This window comes from Eulemur rufifrons, chromosome 16 (genome assembly GCF_041146395.1).
Source record: "Eulemur rufifrons isolate Redbay chromosome 16, OSU_ERuf_1, whole genome shotgun sequence".
NCBI classification, from domain to species: Eukaryota; Metazoa; Chordata; class Mammalia; order Primates; family Lemuridae; genus Eulemur; species Eulemur rufifrons.
Genome location: NC_090998.1, coordinates 45,236,074 through 45,255,130, shown reverse-complemented (window position 1 = coordinate 45,255,130; position 19,057 = coordinate 45,236,074). Strand labels below are relative to the sequence as shown.

The 19,057-nt window shown below is 46.6% G+C and overlaps 1 protein-coding gene across 3 annotated transcripts; it reads right to left on the bottom strand.

Annotated features, from left to right (window-relative positions):
- Positions 1–807: 807 nt before the first annotated feature.
- PIP4K2C (phosphatidylinositol-5-phosphate 4-kinase type 2 gamma) lies at positions 808–12,626 on the bottom strand. 3 transcript variants are annotated; one of them, XM_069491684.1, is made up of 10 exons: positions 12,409–12,626; positions 9,723–9,820; positions 8,327–8,423; positions 7,820–7,963; positions 4,722–4,868; positions 4,493–4,531; positions 3,772–3,885; positions 3,124–3,391; positions 2,853–2,956; positions 808–2,672 (listed from the first exon to the last, which is right to left on the bottom strand). In XM_069491684.1, exons 1-10 carry the CDS (start codon positions 12,580–12,582, stop codon positions 2,592–2,594), a joined length of 1,266 nt encoding a protein of 421 aa, XP_069347785.1. In that variant the 5' UTR covers positions 12,583–12,626; the 3' UTR covers positions 808–2,591. The 3 variants fall into 3 exon arrangements, with proteins under 3 accessions (XP_069347785.1, XP_069347786.1, XP_069347787.1); XM_069491685.1 differs by having other exon boundaries at positions 8,327–8,392; positions 9,746–9,820; XM_069491686.1 differs by lacking the exon at positions 7,820–7,963.
- Between the last annotated feature and the right edge of the window lie 6,431 nt (positions 12,627–19,057).

The window sequence follows — 19,057 nt, the reverse complement described above, 5'->3', positions numbered from 1 at the left end:
TCTCAAGTGGGTATAGGTAAGTGCCTCTGATTTTTCTTTCCATAAATAGGGATACTGAAGCTGGTGCAGAAGGCGAAGTGAATGCATTTTTTTTTAAAAAATGGCTTGGGGTGGTGGTGGTATCAGGTGTATGGTTCAAATAGAGTTAAAAACTCTCAAAGAAAGAAAAAAAAGCTCTGTTCTGCTTCCCACATCAGAGCAGTCTCCGCCCCCAGTCCAACTCACTTCCCTGGGGCCACATCAAGCCAGGTTTTTCCACCAGCCAAAAGACCTCCTCAGCCAATACATGAATCTCCCAGACTGGCAACTACCTCTGTTCATCCACTGATCACTTTCTTCACTTTCCCAGGTCTGGGCTGTACTCTTTCTGCCCTTCCAGCAAGGGGCAGCTTTCCCAGGAAGCCTGGGGGAATACTGAATGCCTTCTCTTTTTGGTGGTGGGCTGAGAGGCCCATTCACCTTTACAGAGTTGGAGTATGATCAAGCACAGAGCCCTGGGGGAAAAAGAAGGGTTCCATCATCCCACTCTTCCCTGGCTCTACCTCTTAATTCCCACAAAGCAGGATAAGTTGTTATTCTTGTTGTCCCATGTATACCCCTCACAACATTTTAAGTTCACAGCCATCTGTCCACAAACCCACATCCTTAGTCAGGGGTCCAACACCTTGAACACCAGAATTCTTCAGCTGGTCTCTGTACCCCTAAGCACAGGCTTCCTCAGAAAAGGGAAAAGAAAAAGAAAAGGCATTTCTATGGAGGAATTTGAATAATTTATTTTCTATATTGTGACAGTAATGGGAGTAAATACACAAGATTTTTTTTTTATTAATAAAACAAAAAAGAAGAAAAACAGAAGCAACAAACGAAGACCATACTGCCCATGATACATTAGCCATGTGGTCAGAAAACCCATTTCCAAAGAACAATGGTTGCTGGTGTCAGAGTTTTATTGCATTCATTAGGGGAAAGGCAGAGGGTTGGAATGAAACAAAACCCATCAGATAGGTTTCATAGGGGCTCCTTACTGGGGACTCCTCTTGCTACCTCCGTTGGAGCTAAAGATGAAGGAAGGAGGGCTTCTCCATTAGATCTCATGACTTCTTGTGAGATACATCAGTCCAGCCAGATACAGAGCAAAGCAGCTTTGCATCCCTGCTGGCCAGATGCTGGTGGCCCATCTTTGTTTAAAAAAAAATGTGGAAGCCTCAAGGGGGATGGAGGGTAGCAAGAAGAATGGGTGCCTTAGCCCCAAAGGCAGTAGCGGGGAGGGGAGGACAATCTGTCTCATCTCATCAGGGTCCTCTACATTGTGAGAATATCATGCATCAACTTAACTATCTTTGGAGGGGGCCAGGTGATTGAGTTATGGCTCTGACTTCTCTCTGGGGGTGGAGAGTGAAGATGACAAAGAAGGCCATCTGTCCCCTGGGAGACACAGTAGCAGTATACGACAGGACAGAAGAGAACAGAATAACAACAAATCCAACTAGAAAGAGTTTGAGAAGGGGTGGGGGAAGGAAGTGTGCTAGGTACACACATCTAGGGAGTAGGGGAAGTTCCCACACTTGAGACCTCCATCCTCTTGACCAGAATTGATCCAGGTAAAGGTAGTCCCCCGCCCCTTTTTTTTTTTTAAGGGTATTCCCTTCTGCTGGGAATAAACCTTGGGAATGGCTAGACAGAAAGAAAACAAACTTAACATGGGAAATGAATCCTACAGACCCTGGCCCATCATCCCAGCCTCCAGAACTGGCCACACCCCCACTGAAGGGTTCCAGCCCCAGGAGGGGTGTGAGGTCCTGGTGAAGAGCAGCAACAGTCAAACACCTTCATCCAGGCTTGAATGCTTTTGGCCATCTCTGGGCTCCTGTGCCCAGAAGTACAGGTAGGTGGGGGTGGAAGTGGGGTGAGAGAAGAGCTTAGTCAGTCCTTGACAGAGATCCTCTCCAGTTCCCTGCATAATCACAAGAGTCCTCTTAGGTTTCACCTGCATGAGGTGCCAGCCTGCTGACCATTCTCCACCCAACCTGTGTGTGTAAGATTGGCCATATTCCATAATGTGTGTGCATGCCTGCACCCACATCTGTAGTATCTTCAAAGTCCTCCATCCTGGGGTCTACCAGGAGGGAAGCATGCCATAGTGAGTTCTATAAAGTTATCAGCAAAATTCAGACACTCTTAGTTCATCCCACACAGCAAAGTGCATCCAGAGTAGTTGCTTGAGCCAGGTCCATCTGTCTAGTCAGGTCCTGAAGATGGCAAACAACCCCCTTCCCCCAGCTCCTATTTTATAGAAACAACAGGACATTTTACAAAGAGCAAGGCACTTGGGAGAGAGTTAACAATAACACTCTAATGAAGCAAGCAGATTGGTTGGGGGAGAGAGAAAGAGGGATGAAAAAATGGACAAAGGGGAGAAAGGACAATGGATTTCTAAGGTCCAGAAAGAGCCTACTCAACAAGATGGAGTTACTTGGATGGAAGGAGCCTGCAGCCTGAATTTAGCAAAGGAGGAAGAGAAGTAGTGGCTAGAATTCCCTCAAGCCTCTGAGAACCCGACCACCTTGAACATCACAGAGTCAGGCAGTCTCTTAGGCAAAGATGTTGCTAATAAAATCCAGGAATCGCTTAGCATACTGCTCGGGATGGACAGTAGAGATCTCTGCCCCAGCCTGTGAGAGGAGGTATGGAACAATGTATCAGGCCACCTCACCATCCGCCCCCATTCTCCACCCTCCAGTCCACCCCAACCCATTTCCATCCTTTTGCCACCCCATTGCTCTAGCACAAGAGGCTCTCTCTTCCCAAAGGATAGTCAAGACAGGAAAGGCAAGGCTTTGGGGAACTCTCACCCCATGCTTGACAGTTTTGGCTGCATGAGCTGCTTTCTTCTTGGCATCATACTGCGTCAAGATGTCAATGAGGCCCATGAAATACACCTCCTTCTGGGGGGCTCCTGGGGAGAAGGACCAACAATGAAGAGCAGGCATAGTCTCAATTCCCTTTCCCCAGGAACCGGTTTTGTTTTAGAAAGCTAGGTATGCTGTCCACCCACCACCCTGGTCTCTGTTCCCCAACGACAGTGCTCCCCTTTCCACCCTTAAATTGTCCAGGATCTCTCACCCTCAGCACTCCGGATGGCGTAGACATCAATGAAGGACTCAAACTCTCCAGGGCCCAGGGGCCGATGGGATTGGATGTAGCCTCCGATACCCTCCGGGGAGGTGCCATAGGAGCCCACCACAGCAGGAGGTCCAGTCAGGCCACAGTCCCCATCCCCCTCTGACTCATCCTCCCGAACGGGCCCCTCCTCCTCTGGTTCAGAGCCCCGAACGATGTCGTGGATGCCCAGGAGAAGGCTGTAGTCCATGATCTTTAGCTGTACTAGAAACTGAGACCCACTGACAAATCAGACACCCCAGCTCTCCCTCCTCAATCCCAGGTACTACCCTTATACCTCCATCGCTGAATTTCTGGGGCCCTCCTGGGGAAAGGAAGTGTAAAAATTGAGGTTGGGGGTATACCACTGCCCTTTGGTGCCTAACTGTCCTGGTATCAGAGTCATCCTTTTAGCTCATTCCAGCCACCCGCTCCATAGGTCACCTCCAGGGGTTTTTCATGTCTCATACCCCACCCCCCTACATGCAGAGGACCCAAAGAATGAAGGGAATATGGTGCTCCTTCATATTGTGAATGGAAGAGACAATGACCCTGTGGGGAGCACCAAAAAGGAAACAAAGCAAGCCATTTCCCAGAGCACCCAGTCATCACCTCCACATCTCTCTTTAGCTTCTCTAGAAATACTTTCTTCTCTTCTTCACCAATATAAACTTTCTGGTTCTTGTTGAGAAAGTCCATATCCTTAAGGGTGGGCAATTCTTTAACCTAAGAACAGGTATAGGGACGTCTTGGGAATATATCCCTTCTCCAGGGTCTCAACCCTTCCTTTTGTCTAGGGCTCCATCTCCAACTCGGTGTCCTCTAGGAGAGAGTGATGTCCTCTGACTCCACACTGTGATGCTTCCCCTGAGGCTGTTCTCACCTCCAAGGGCTTCCCCACACTCAGTCACTGCAGCTGTACCCCAAATCACATCCCACCACTTTCTGCCGGTGGTTTTAAGTCAAGACCCTCCATGCTGATTTTTCCTTCTTCTTCTTCAGCAAAAATAGCTGCTTGAACACAAGAGCCCAGAATGGGAGGTGGAGGGTAAGCATTTTGCTTTTAAAGTCTGACATCCTCACCCATCCCCAAACTTTCCACATAGAATAACCCATGCCAGTGACAAAGCAGCTGTTCCCACACTGCACCTTCCAAACAATCCCTGATCAGTAGAAATTTATATCTCTCTTCTTTTCAGTGGTTTAAAAAAAGAATAAATAGCTAGTGATCCCTGTCCCCATCCCAAGAGAAGAAGAATGCCCTCTTCATCTGAAAGGATCCCTTCATCTGTCCTCCCCTATGCCTCACCCTATCACCTCAAATTAGTATTACCTTTTCCTTATCACTGGCTTCCCGGGACACTAGGGAACCCTGTGGAGAGACCCAAAGACACCAAGTAAGCAGAGTGGCTAAAAGAACAATCAAAACGCAGCTCCTAAGTTGAGTACTCAAACCCACAGCCTTCTTTCCTTTAAAAGGAATCATCCAGTGCCTCCCAGGTCCTTCCCCATTCTCAGACTATCAGGAGCCTACCACTCAGCCATAGCTATCCTCTCCTTACCTTGAGGTCATATTTCCTGTGCACAGGAAGACGATGGCTAAACATATTGCGCATCACAAGCATGTAGCTGTCTTCATTGTCCACGCTGACTCGGTACATCCCCAGGAACTGGGGCAGAAGCGTGTTGCCATGGCACTTCACAATGTACTGGGGTGGAAGGGGAGGAAGGAATGGGGAGAGGCTGAGTAGTAGATACACAAACAGCCCAGAGATGGGAATTCATACAGGGTGGAGCAGAAAACTTCAAGTAGAGAGGTTACAAGAAGGTCAAAAGTGGGGGAAGCTTCCTAAAAATGCCACTGGTTATCCACGAAGTTTCTGAATCCTCATCTCCTCTGATTTCTTCTATTTGTATAATATCTCTTAATTTTAAAGTACCTTCTCCCATTTCACCTCTATCATTCTTTGATATGAGAAAGGTAGGTGTTATTATCCTTACTTCAGACTCTGTATATGCAAGTAGTCACAGAACCAGGATTAGAACTTATATCTGCTTATTAATGAAAAGACTTTATCTAGACCAGCATTTCTTGGTGGGCTAGATTCTCATAGTAAAAAAAACATCTGCATGACAGCCTATAATTTGGATTCTTGAAAAAATATTCTGCTTTTGAACCAGGCAGCTACTCCAGAGGCTGAGGTGGGAGGATCACTTTAGCCCAGGAGTTCAAGACCAACCTAGGCCACAGAGTAAGATCCCATCTCTCAAAAAAAAAAAAAAATTCTTTGCTGGGCACAGTGGCTCACACCTATAATCCTAGCACTTTGGAAGGCTGAGGTTGGAGGATTGCTTGAGACCAGGAGTTTGAGGCTGCAATGAGCTATGACCACACCACTGTACTTTAGCCCGGGCAATAGAGCAAGACCCCATCTCAATTTTAAAAAAAGAAAATAAAATTCTTCTTTCAGTGCTACCATCTCTGTGTTGCTGCTGCCTCCTCCTCTTCATAGCTAATCTTCTTGGGAAAGTAATCAGCAATCAGTCCATTTCCCATCTCTCATTCACACCTCATACCACTGAAATCAGATTTAAACTCTCATTTCTCCTCTGAAATCTCCCCCAAATCCTCTTTTTGCCAAATCCAATGGGTATTCTAGTCATTGTCATGTTTCAACTGTGTGGTTCTTAATCCTACTGATAATCTCTCCTTAAGACTCTCTTCATCCTCAACTTCCAATATACCACCCTTCTGTTATTTTGTGTGCTTTTGTCCTTTTGTTTTTCTTTTTTATTTGGTAGAGATGGGGTCCCACTATTGTTCAGGCTGGTGTCGAACTCCTGAGCTCAAGTGATCCTCCTGCCTCGGCCTCCCAGAGAACTGGGATTACAGGTGTGAGCCACCACACCTGGCCTATACCACCCTTCTGATCCTCCTCTCTGTCCTCAAATCCTTCATGGAATGCAGTAGGGCATAAACCATTAAAAGTGTCCATCTACTCTTAGTCTCTTTTGTGTGCTCTTTACTTGCTCCTTGAGGTTCTGTCTTCAGCCTTCTTTTCATTTCACTCCACACACTTCCCTTCAACAATTTTATCTACAGTTATGGTTTTAATGACCACTTATTCATGTACAACTCTCAAATCTATACTCCTAGTCTAATCCTCTTTCCTGAATTCCACACCCATATCCCAGTTACTTACTGGACATCCTTATCTGGATGAACTGCAGAAACCTCAAATTCAAACATGTCCAAATCAGAACTTTCTTCTTCCAAAAACCTGTTCCTCTTTCTGTTTCCCACTTGTTGGTGGATGGGCAAACCAGTTATCCCTCCCAGAATTTGGAGGTTCCAGTGCCTTTACTCCCACACTTCTCCCAAAGGTTCTCCTTTCCATCCTCACTGCCATTGCTCTTCCAGGCCCTCATCATTTCTACTCTAGACTATTGAAATTACCTCCTAAGTGGTAAGCACACTCCCAGCATTCCCTCTCTACAATCCATTCTCTAACATGCTGTCACAGGATGTTTCTAAATCACGTATATATCAATCCCCTGTAAACCGCCTTCAGGATAAAGCCCTAACTTCTTTGTGTGACGTATAAGCCTCTTCACAATCTGGCTCCTGCCTATTTTCCACAATGACAAATCCCAGCCACCTTGAATTTCTTGCAGTTTCCTAACACCAAACTCTCTCATGGTTCTGTGCCTTTACCAGTGCTGTTCTCCTTTGCCTAGAATGCTCTCTTCCACCTTGTCTAATGGTTAACCCCTACTAGTCCTTCGAGAATCAACTCCTATGATGTCTCTTCGTAAAAAGTCTTTAAGCTTCCTAAGCGTACCTCCTTCCCCAGGTGAGTTAGGGTCCTCTTCTCTGAACCCTCAGAACATTCTATACATACCTCTACTATTGCATCCATCTTGCTGTGTGCTGATACTGGTTTACTGGTCTCTGCCATTAGACCAAGAGATCTTCAAGGGCCACGACCGTTTTATTACCCTCTTTCTCCACTGCCTAACATAGGGTCCCATTATAAGAGACATTCAATATTTGTTGTATAAACCAGACTCCTTTTAGAGTCTTTCATGCATCCCTTGCTCATTAATTTTGGTGAAATTTTTCTTTAGTAGAAAGACATCCAGGAAGAATGTTTTTAATCACCAAAACATTTCATATACTCTACATTCCAAGTTATTCTGATCAGACAGAATAGCTTCCCTAATCCCATCTAAGGCTAGATATGATTTTCTCCTATCCAGTTTATCTCAATTGTGTACTTACCTGGGTTTTCTCTCCAAACTACATTTATTCCTGATAGCATATTTGATTTTAACATTTCACCTAATTCTGACTTAATCTATACTCTACATTTTGCTACTTATATGCCCTTTATGTATCAATCCAGTGGTTTTAGATTGTAACTACTAAATGGGGAAGAACACGTCTAAATTCTTCTGTTAAGTCAAACACAAATAGGTATGCAGAGGCCCTTTTCTTGAAATTCCTAACTTTCAAAAACATGATATATCAGGTGCTTCCTGGGCAGAAAAATGGTTTGTTGAGAGAAAAAGGGATAGGAAGTCTCCCATGTGCTCTGGCAGCTGAGCTATGTATGAATAGGGAGGAGAGGGAAAGAAAGGGACTGGAGAGAGGGCAGACCTGGTGGTAGTTGGAGAGGTTGCTATGCATGTCAGCAATGTCTTCACTGGATACTTCTTTGATGACCAGAGTCCGATCATAGGAGGTAAGGAAGCGTCCATCACTGCCTTCACTTTCAGTGGGGGGGCTTCGGGTAAGGGACACCTGGGGATGCAAAATAGACTCTTTTCCTCCTCCTTTATATGGAGATACAAGTCATAGGATAATGGTCAACTGAATGCTTCTGAAAGTGGATGAAACCCTGGGGTAAGAGATTAAGCAGGGCTTCCTAATCAGATGTCCATATATGGACTTAGGAAATTGAATATAAAATTCTTAAGGTATCTACATTTCCACACCCGCCCCAGGACAGGCTTTACAGTTTTCCTTAGATTTTTTGAGATGCCTGTGACCACAAAGAGGTACAGACTCATATTTGCCAAGGCTCTCATTTCTCTAATAGACTGTCCCAAGGGCTCCCCAGTTGCCAGGGAGAAAGGACTACCCTCACCCCTTATGGACTCTCACCAAGTAATCCTGGTCATCAATGCCAAATCGATCACGGAGGTTCCTGAAGACCTGAGGACAATACTCCTTGAACTTGAAATGACTGGGCAGATTTTCCCTGAAATTCGAGTTTTTAAGGTAAGAAAACAAAGTAACAGTATTACCTTTGACAGTTTGTACCTTCATGCATACTACCTCATTTGATTCTCACAAAGTCCTGTGAGGTTGTTTAAAGGTACATTATTCCCATTTTATAGAAGGAGAGACTGCATCTCAGGGTGATTGAGTGACCTGCCTAAGTCATATGGCTGGTAAGTGGTATTAAGTGGTATTAGAACAGCTAGGATCTACTACATCCAAACAGCAGCATGTCCCAAATCTCAAGCAAGTCAGACACATCCTAAAGTCAACAATAGATACCACAGTTTTCTTTTTTCTTTTTTTTTTTGAGACAGAGTCTCACTCTGTTGCCCAGGCTAGAGTGCCATGGCATCAGCCTAGCTCACAGCAACATCAAACTCCTGGGCTCAAGAGATCCTCCTGCCTCAGCCTCCCGAGTAGCTGGGACTAAAGGCATGTGCCACCATGCCCGGCTAATTTTTCTATATATATTTTTAGCTGTCCATATAATTTCTTTCTATTTTTAGTAGAGACGGGGTCTCGCTCTTGCTCAGGCTGGTCGTGAACTCCTGAGCTCAAACCATCCGCCCGCCTCAGCCTCCCAGAGTGCTAGGATTACAGGTATGAGCCACCATGCCCAGCCGGTACCACAGTTTTGAATAGCATCTTCTGATACTAGAAGGGCTTAGAGGACTCAAGTATTTCTTTCAGGGAGTACCTATCAGAAGCTAATGGTAGGCTGGGTGAGGTAGCTCCCGCCTGTAATCCTAGCACTCTGGGAGGCTGAGGCAGGAGGATCACTTGAGCTCAGGAGTTCGAGACCAGCCTGAGCAAGATCGAGACCCCCGTCTCTACAAAAAATAGAAAAATTAGCCAGGTGTGGTGGCACACGCCTGTAGTCCCAGCTACTTGGGAGACGGAGGCAGGAAGATCGCTTGAGCCTGGGAGTTAGAGGTTGCAGTGAGCTATTATGTCATCTACCTGGGGCAACAGAGCGAGACACTGTCTCAAAAAAAAAAAAAGCCAATTGTAATGGCATCTGAATGTACTTACTCTATGGAATTGCCAGGCTAGAGGAGAGATAATACTGGTACATAGAAGGGTGTGGAGGATATTGGAAATTATTTTCATGGTTTCTTTGCACAAAACTAATTTCTGCATTGAGAAGGATGTTAGGCCATACAACTGGTAAACTACTTTCTAAATCTAAAATCTTTCAACTCATTGAATCTTTTAAAATTATTTATTACTCTTTTCTAGGAAAGTTAACATGGGAAGGGCAAAGATCCCCACTTACCTGTGGAAAAGGTGATTGTTGACCTTGATCTTGGAGCTGGCCTTAAAGTCATCTGGCAGCAGCATCACTGGGGGAGGTACCTGGCTGAGCTCATTGATCTGATAAGCCAAAACATGAATAGGGAGGCAGTGAGTAAGGGTGTGGAGAGCTACTCATACACTGTGTCTAGGCAGGAATCAGGAAAGGGCAACTCAAACTTCATTCCTTCAAAAACACTGGCTATGCATATGCTTGACAGAAGTGAGAGAATGTGTCTAACCCCTTCTGCTGCCCAAGAAGGACTGCAGTCAGCAACACTCACACATAGCCCCTCACACTCCCGCCCCCGTGGAACTTCATGCTCACAACAGTCATTTTATATTAGGCAAACCCTGTAAGCAACTCAGGACTATTTTTAAAGCTGTGAGAAATTCTAGAAAAGAAAAATACCCTCTGCAGACTCAAGACAGTTACATGCTCCTTTAAAATAAAAAAAAAAAAAAGAAGCATTTTTAAAGTACACAAAAGAATTAATGGGACTCTGTGGGGTCAACAGCAGCAAGAAGAATGAAATGTCCATATCCTGTAAAAGGCATCTCCTTACAAACAGGACCAGTCCCTTCCAGGCCACTCTGACCCAGTTCTTTGCAGTAGGTCCCCACCTGCCTAGGTGTCAGGTAAAGGAAGAGCAGCTGATTTCAGGGGAAATGCAGGCAGAGAATATGAGTTTGTTAGAAGTCTGTTCCCTAAAGTCAAACCAATCCACAGCCCAAAGGACACAAGCATCACATGCTCTCCTCAGGCCCCAGGATCTGCAGTCTGCTAATTCAGGGGAGAAAGGGAGCTCTGGTACTTAGAAATCCTGAGGTGTGCTTTCTCCTTGGTGTTGCTACAATACCCGTCACCAGTCTGTGTTAGTGCATGTATCACATGACTTTAATCACTAGTTAATGCGGTAAGTTCCCCCAACTAGATTGTGAGCTCTTCAAGAACAAGGGCCCCTTCTAGTCGTCTGCATCTCTCAGGTGCGCAGCTAGCACAATGTATGGCACACAGTGATCCTGAAGTGTTTAGTAACTGAATAAATGAAAGCCAACTTGATCATTTGACAGAGGTTATGAACTGCAGTCTAACCTAAATCCCACACACTGCAGTACAACCAACTCCTCCCATTCTCAGTAGAAAAGAGGACAGAACATATTCCTCCAGGAAAAAAAAAAAACCCACTTGAGATTCCCAGCCTGAAATTCAGCTATAGCTCTTCCTGCCCCCTCCTTGCCACCTGCTAAGCAAGCTGAATCATCACTAAGACATATGTTCAAGGAATTTCTCCATTCCAGATACTTGAAGAAGATGTGTGTTGGCTGAGGGTTGGATGTTGGGGCTCAAGTATATATACCTAGGGAAAATGAGGCAGGTCTTACATGTAATTCCCCCGATCCTTACCAAGGGAAAATCTTCCCTGTTATCCTGTTAAGCCTCCCTCAGGGATGGATGAGCCACCTGGAAGGTGCATATGAGAGGCAGCCCTATGACCATCAACCTTCCCCATACCAAGTGCCTTAGACTAGATACTCACTGATAAAACATTACCATCCAGACAGGCACAAATGCAAAAGGGAGCCAACTGACCCCAAACAACACTCTTAACCACAAATTAAGAATGTAAAAAAAACTGTATTCTTCCTCACAACCTTCCATCTCCACAACCCTGCCATGACCATAACCATTCAAGGAAGTTGATTTCTAAAACATTCCATGTCACATGCAAGATCACTGCATCCCTCCCATTCCAGATCTGAGGGAAGAGAAGCAATGGCTGTGCTTCCTTCACCGGAGGTAGCCTCAGGAAAGGAGATGTACTGGTCTCCTTGGCCACCTTCTGACTCCCAGACCATACCCTCTAGAGCAGTTTCCTGCTTCTAACCACCATAGTGTCCCTAGGACCAAAGCTCCTCAGCCTTCTCTTTGGTCAAAGATGACTCTCACTTACACCAAACGCTATCACTCCTGCCAGCAATCAGGATGCAGTTAAGAGTAAAGGCATACATGCCTAGCTCCTGCGTGAGTGCAACCTCCAGGCTCAGGCTCGGGTAGTTTCTCTGAAATGCTGTGCCTCTGGAAGGGAAAGGAACTGACAAGCAGGATTAGAAAGTCCAGGAAGCCTAGAGCTTCCCCAAAACAAAGCCAAGGTTTCAAAGCCAAGGACCCGGGCTGCAAAGTGAGGTGGAAAGGACAATGAACGATCCCCTTCATCCAGCTACTTCCCTTCGCCTACCCCTACACACTCTCACCCTCACCAACTCCAAAGAGCCACTCCCCCTAAATGTCCTTCCAGCAGGAGCCGGGTCCTGGCCAGTCTCCGTAGCCTGGGGCTGAGGCTGGACCTGGCAGGAAGGAGTCAAGGAACAGGGAGCTGGATTTCAGGTGGGGAAGGAGGTGGAACTAGAGTGGAGGAGTAAAGGATGGAGGGGGAGACAAAAGTCTAAAGCAGTGGGGGGGGGGGGGGGGGGGGGCCGGGGCAGTCTACAGGCAGAGGGAAAGGTTGGCGGGCAGGGACCAAGACTGCCCAGGCGGGGGAAGCGGCCGCTGTGGGCGGGCAGGGAGCGAGAGGCTCCGGGGGCGGAAGCCTGGAAACAGGGACACCCAGAGGCGCAGGAGCTGAGAGCTCCGAATGGGGTTGTTGGGGGCTAGGGCAGGTTCTCACCGAGTGGGCTACGCCCCACAGGAACACGCCCACCAGCGGGTCGGCGGCCCGGAACACCTTCACCTTCTGCTGCACGAAATGCTTCTTCTTGGTTTTGGAAGCGAAGCCAAAACCCGGGCCGGGGCCCGCTGTCGCCGCCTGTACGGTGGCCGGTGGGACCGAAGAGGACGCCATAGTCTCCCGCGCACTCGACCGAGTGGAAGCGGGAGCCGGCCGCGATCCGGGCGCCCGACCCCGGAAGCGGTGCTCACCTGCGCCGCCGTCACGTGACCGGAGGCTGGCCAGCCGGCGCGCGAGCGGGGCGGGGCGGGGCGGGGCTGTCTCCCGGCGCCTGCCCGCCCCAACGCCCGCGCAGTGGGTGGGCTCACCTGGCGCAGGGGCGGGCGCGTGGGATCCCTGTCCCCTGAGGACCACGAGCGGCTTGCGAGGTCCCCACTTGTCAGCGAGGCGACTGGGGTGCTGCCTGGGCTGGCCTGATTCACTCTCAGGTCGGGGGCTTCTTCGCTGCAAAATCGCCACCTTCCGGTTTTGCCCACTTTTTAATGAGTAACCTCCAGCATGAGGCTAATGCAAAAGCATTTCTTTACCAAGTAGGGGCTAGGAAGGGGCAGGCCTTGGAAATCCAAAATTCTTACCGATGGGCCCAAAAGTCTTTAAATTCATTCATTCATTCAACAAGTATTTACTGAGCACTTAACTTATACCAGGCACTGTTCTAGAGCCTGAGTCTCCTCCTTTAGTTGAAACAGGGGATAAGACAGTTACTGCCCTCAAGGAATTCAGAGTCTAGGACTCTCCTTTGGTCACTGGCTGGCCAAAGGAGAAGGTTGCAATATGCGAAATACGGGCTATACGAGAGTGGTGTATTAGGCAATGCTAATGACAGAAAGAAAGGAATACAACTGGTAAAGGAAGGCTTCCAAGAGGATGGAGACTGTGCGGTGTAGGGAAGACTGGGTGGAGTTCAGGCCTAGGAGTTAAAAGGCTTTCTAGGTAGAACACTGTACGAAGATATGGAGACAAGAAAGAACTGGTCTGTTTCTGGAAGATGTAAGTATTAAGGTAGGACTAGAATTTGAGAACCAGTGGGAAGAAGCAAGGCTTAAGGTTCGAGAGGGTAGGAACTGGAGATCCCTTAAGCGATTTTGATGTATTGGATGTCCTTTTAGAAGGACCACTCAGGCATCTTCCTGGAGGGTAACTGGAGTATTGCAAGAGTTCAGGCATGGATAATGAACTAAAGCAGTGGCTGTTGGGTTGGAAAGAGGGGATGGCATCTAAAGATGTAGTTTGGTGTCAATTTGTAAAATTCATAATGGATGTGGGGTTTGAGGGAAAAGGGAAGCACTGAGAATGAGCCCCAGGCTCCTGGCTAAGGTGAGGAGAGATGGTGGTGACATGAAAAAGAGCAGTTTTGGAGAAAAGATGAGTTCAGCTTGGAACATGTTTGAGGCAGCTGAGGATAATACTCCTACAGCTCAGCAGAATAGTCTGGGCCGGGGATACAGATTTAAGAATTGTTGTGCAATCTGCCAGCATGGATGACATCTCTCAGAAAGAGCAAGGAAAGTTCCAAGGGCCGAACCCTGAGATAGAGCAGAATTTAAGAGGATGGTGGAGGAAGACTCAGAAGGGTGGCCAGAGAAGTACAAGGAGCCAGGACAGTAGGGTCACAGAAGCCAAGCGGAGTTGAATTTCAAGAAGGAAGGAGTAGAGAGCAGTGTCACAGTAATGGAAAGGTGAAGCAAGTACAAGGACCAAGAAATGCCCTCTGTATTTGGTAACTAGTGCAATTTAGAAAAGCAGTTTGAGCAGAACAAGAGCCAGATCAAGGTGGGCTGAGGAATGAATGGGAGATGAGGAAGTGGGTATGGGAAGCTTGGGACTGTTTCAGGATATTTGGCTATAAGAAAACAAGTAAGATAGGGAGTCACATACAGAGAATCACACAGCAAAGGGAGGGACGCTTATGGAAAGGGACACCTTATAAGGAAAAGAGATCATTGAGACAGGTGTTAACAAAGATGCAAACTCCCCAAGTCTGCATCACTTTTAGTTATTTTATATTTTGGGGTTCTATGTAAATATCTCAAAAATTAAATATGTATGGCCAGGCACGGTGGCTCACGCCTGTAATCCTAGCACTCTGGAAGGCCGAGGCAGGCGGATCCTTTGAGCTCAGGAGTTTGAGACTAGCCTGACCAAGAGCAAGACCCCGTCTTTACTAAAAACACAGAAAGAAATTAGCTGGACAACTAAAAATATATAGAAAAAATTAGCCTGGCATGGTGGCGCATGTCTGTAGTCCCAGGTACTCGGGAGGCTGAGGCAGAAGGTTTGCTGGAGCCCAGGAGTTTGAGGTTGCTATGAGCTAGGCTGACACCATGGCACTCTAGCCTGGGCAACAGAGTGAGACTCTGTCTCAAAAAAAAAAAAAAAAAAAAAAAAAATTAAATATGTAGAAGGGACTCACTTTAGCCCAGAGAAAGGAGATTTATCATTTGTCAGAAGGGAGAAGCAAGGATATGTGCAAATATAGGTAAGTGTGTAGGTGGAGTGGGGATAAAGAACTTCATGTTCAGTTGCCTTAATTTTCCCTTTGATGCAGATGACAAAGTTGTTGTGTGAGAGAGAAGGGTGGGAAGGGATCCTGAGGAGTGAGCGCTTAGACCACTTGCTCTGGGGGTAGAAGAAGACACTGAGCAAGGATATGCAGAAGGAATATTGGGCAGCACTGAAGGTCCAGGTAAGTTTATAGGCTCTTCGTTTTTAGTTGCCCCAGTTTTGGGTTGTAGCAGTTTTCTCCATCTCAGAAGCTTTGAGGTATGAGCACAGAAGATAGGTGGGCTTTGCTCTAAAAGGGGGGTTGGAAGGGTAATTGTGGTAGATGACCTTGGGACAAGAGAATTGAGCTGTTGGCAAGGAAGAAATGGTGACACACTGGGGAGAGAAGAAATTGATGCTGGGACAGAGGTGATAGTTTGGGTAAAAAATGAAGAGAACAAGATACCATTTTTTGTTAAAAATTACAAACCATGTAGATATCCACCAACAGTGGCATGGTGCAATGAATTATAGGATAAATATATGAAAATTTTTATATATTTTAATGAGGTCAATGCATGTATACTGACATAAAAAAGATCTCCAGGATATTGTTGTCAAGTTGGGGGAAAAAAAAACCAACCCTGTATGTAAATCTATAGAAAAACATCTGGAAGGATATATACCACACTGTCCAATGCCATTATATGAATGGAACGGAGTGAGGTTGGGGAAGCATAAAGAAGATTTCCAACAACACAGAGTCATCATTGAATGTATTTTATTTTAAAGGCATCTATGTACACCAAATAAATACACACTGGGGTTTGTGCAGTTTGGTTTGTCTTCCACTCTGGCATGCAACATTCTGGCAGATGTGAGTGGGCAGGCCAGGTGCTCCTTGTGGTGACCCTGGCTCTCTGAAAGGGTTGTGGTGAAGGTGGGAGCAGGAAGAGGATGAGGAGGGTGTAGTGTGAAGCTTCTGGTGAAGGTTTGTGTGTGTGTTGTTTCTTATTTGTGTAAGTAAGTTCTATTTCCCTTACATCTTGCTAAAGAGAAGGCTGCTCCCTTGGTGTCACCCTCTCTCCTCATCTGCCCTATGCCTTCACATTTTCTTTTGTGTTTTTAAATCATTTGGTGGCAACATTACATAAAAAACCCTGGATTCTTAGGTGCCCTTCTGGCAGATATTAGCCTAAGTCCACAGGACCACAGGTACCTTCCTTGTTCTCCAACTGGGCCTGGAGACTGTGTGGCTCATCCACCCCACCCTTTCCCTCTTCTCTCTGAGTTGCAGGTTTAGTGTAGAGGAGCCAGATTGAACCCCCTTCCTCAGAACAGTGGTTTTCAAACTACTCTATAGAATCCCTCAGGGTCTCTTAGGACTGTTCAAGGGCTCCTCAACTAATGAAGCAGTTTCCACCAAAAAGAAAAAATAAAATGCAAACAGGCAAGATCTCCATTACTTTTACTTTTTATATTGGGGTTCTATATAAGATTTGTTTTGAAAAATGGTTGAAAATCACCACTTTGGATTTATTTCACACCCCTTTGGTATTTTTTTTTCCCTTCCTTCCTCCTTAAAAAGGGCCCAACAGGTAAAGGGGCAGGTCCTCTTTCCTTTGAAGGACTCCGTATGCCCTCCCACTGAGCTTTCTTTCTTGCCTTACAAGAAGCTGGGTGATAGGTTGCCCTGCTGCTGGAGGATCCTGGTCTTCCATTCTAGATAATACTGGATATCAGGACACCAGATTTTCTTTCTTGATTTGGGCTAGCTAGGGACCTCCATTCCTACAGCTACTTGGAAAACCACCTTAGCACCATGTGGAAGGAAAGGACCATCTGAAACTAAAAAAATAGTCCTCTTAACTATGGAGGAGGGCATATGGGCTGAGAATGGCTGGGGGAAAAGCCCTCCAGGTTGATCCCTGGGGCTCCCCCACCTCTAGAAAGTCTGCCTTGCCCCTTTCTTTAAAGTGCACTTAATACTAGAAGGGGACATGAGAGAAGAAATTCTTTGTGGGGAAAAAAAAATTGTATATTGGGAAAAAATCAGGCTCCAGCTTGAAAGGAAGGCAACTAGAGAGAGATATTTTGTCAATGAACTAGAAGCCCCCAAACCTAAAGGGAGGAACATGCAACCCAGTATAGGACAGAGAAAGGGATCCAGCTCATCACTTCAACCTGAGGGCACTGTGACAAAATATACTTAAGGAATTCCCCAGCCTGTTTACCCTCAAACCCAAGGAATCAATCACTTTTGACTACACTTGTAACTATCACCATGGACAGAGGAGCAGCCATTTGAAAGACTGTTGGCAGGGGTCTGCCTCCTCAGTTTTTAAAAATATTGTTAATCAACTCTGGTCATAAGCTCTAGGGTAGAGAATATCAAAAGGAGCTTTGAAGAGAAAGGGAAATGGTCCCTTGAACAAGCCATGTTCTCAGTTCAGGGAAAAATAGAGGGAAGCAAAAGGTAGACTTTGTAGGGCAGAGGTAAACACCTGGAATCCCTGGATTCAGGTGAGGGGTGTATAAAGAAAATTCTATGTCTAATTTAGCAGCCCTTCCATCTTACCGCCCCCTGTGCTCTATGTGAAAGTGGAGGGAGGAAGAGTCTGTTTCTCTGTCTTACGATGCTAAGACATTCTTCTGCTTAAGGCTTTGTGTGTGTGTGTGTGCATGTGTGTGTGTGTCTGTGTGTGTGTGTGAAGGATCACAGCCCTCTAGCTCCTGTTTTTCCTTTTGTCATCTCTGTGACCTCTACTCAGTGACTAACACCACTCAGTGTGAGACACGAATATATGAGAGAGGAAGAAACATTCACCCTCCTCCCTGTTGCTCCAAATGAGGAGGGCAGCCTATGCTTAGAAATTGCTAAATACATCATCAGATACTTAGAGTGAGACAGAGAGAAGAGACATAGCAGCAGCTTTTGATATATAGATACAGAATACAAAGAGATACAGAGTGAGTAAGAGAAGACATCAAACGTAGTACAGTCGAACAACAGGGGTTGGGGAGGGAGTTAGTATCAGAGACCACAGGTTTGCAGCATGCTGAAAGAAGAGGCCTCAGGCCATCTTAGAAACTGGGAAAGAAAGAGAAAGAGGGTGTGAGGAACCAGCCTGCAGCTCAGCCTCTGAACAGGAACAGGTGGCAACTGCACACACTTTGATTTACAGTCCTGTTCCTTTAATACCATCAACCAGACCCCCCCCAGCGCCTGGTCCTCCACCCCAGCCCTTCTCTGGCTCCTCTTCCGCATTCCTGTTCTCTGCTTCTCAGGCTTTGCTGCCTGTGCGTGCCTGGCCTGCTGTCCTGGGAAACCCCTGGAGAGGGCTCAGCTTGGATGCAGCCCAGTAAGAGACTGGCCATGTTTTCTTGTTTCTAGTTCTCCAAGGGTCCAAAGTGGACAGTAAAACAGATCCCAGTGCCCAATTCTGGGCCCTAAAGCAACCCTGCCAAGAAGCCTGGTGACACACAAGAACCAAGAAGGTGCCCGTGCTGCTTGAGGACAGGACCTGGGGACAGAGGAGGAAAAGGGGAGACTTTTCCACTTCCACTGAGCAAGATGGGAGGGGAGTGTTGGCACTTCAGCTAGTGGGACAAAAAGTTAGACTTCACAGGCATTCCCTTTTGGCTGGTGGCCTATACAGATATGAGGATAGGATGCAGGTGCAAGAGTAAATCAAACATCGCCTTTACTGGAGATGTCTTAGTTCAGAAAATACCTATCCATCCAAAATTATCTGAGGGTGGAGGTGGAGGGAGGGTTGAGACACTGTCCCAGGTTCTCCCAAAATCTATGGTCTGTGACCTGCGTGTGCCTCTATATCTACAGCCGCCGAGCTTACTTCTTTGGACGCATGGCAGTGACCCCTAGTGGCGGAAAGGCAGTACTGTAGTAGCTACTATAGTCAGAGGGAAAGCCTAAGGGGCAAGGGAGAGATCAGTGTCCAGATCACGTCTGGTGGCACAGAGTTAGCCCCCAGGAGGGAAAGCAGGAGATGAGGGGTAATTATATAGTAAAAGTTTTGAGATGGAAAAAAAAAAAAAAGAAGCAGGAGAACCAAAGTGGCTGTGGACAAGAAAGGAGGCAACC

Coding starts and splice junctions, on each gene's coding strand:
- PIP4K2C (XM_069491684.1), bottom strand. CDS start 12,582: ATGGCGTCCTCTTCGGTCCCACCGGCCACCGTACAGGCGGCGACAGCG. Junction 9,821..12,408: donor TGTGGGGCGTAGCCCACTCG/GTGAGAACCTGC, acceptor TTGGCTTATCAG/ATCAATGAGCTCAGCCAGGT. Junction 3,392..3,771: donor AGCTAAAGAGAGATGTGGAG/GTGATGACTGGG, acceptor AGTGGGTCTCAG/TTTCTAGTACAGCTAAAGAT.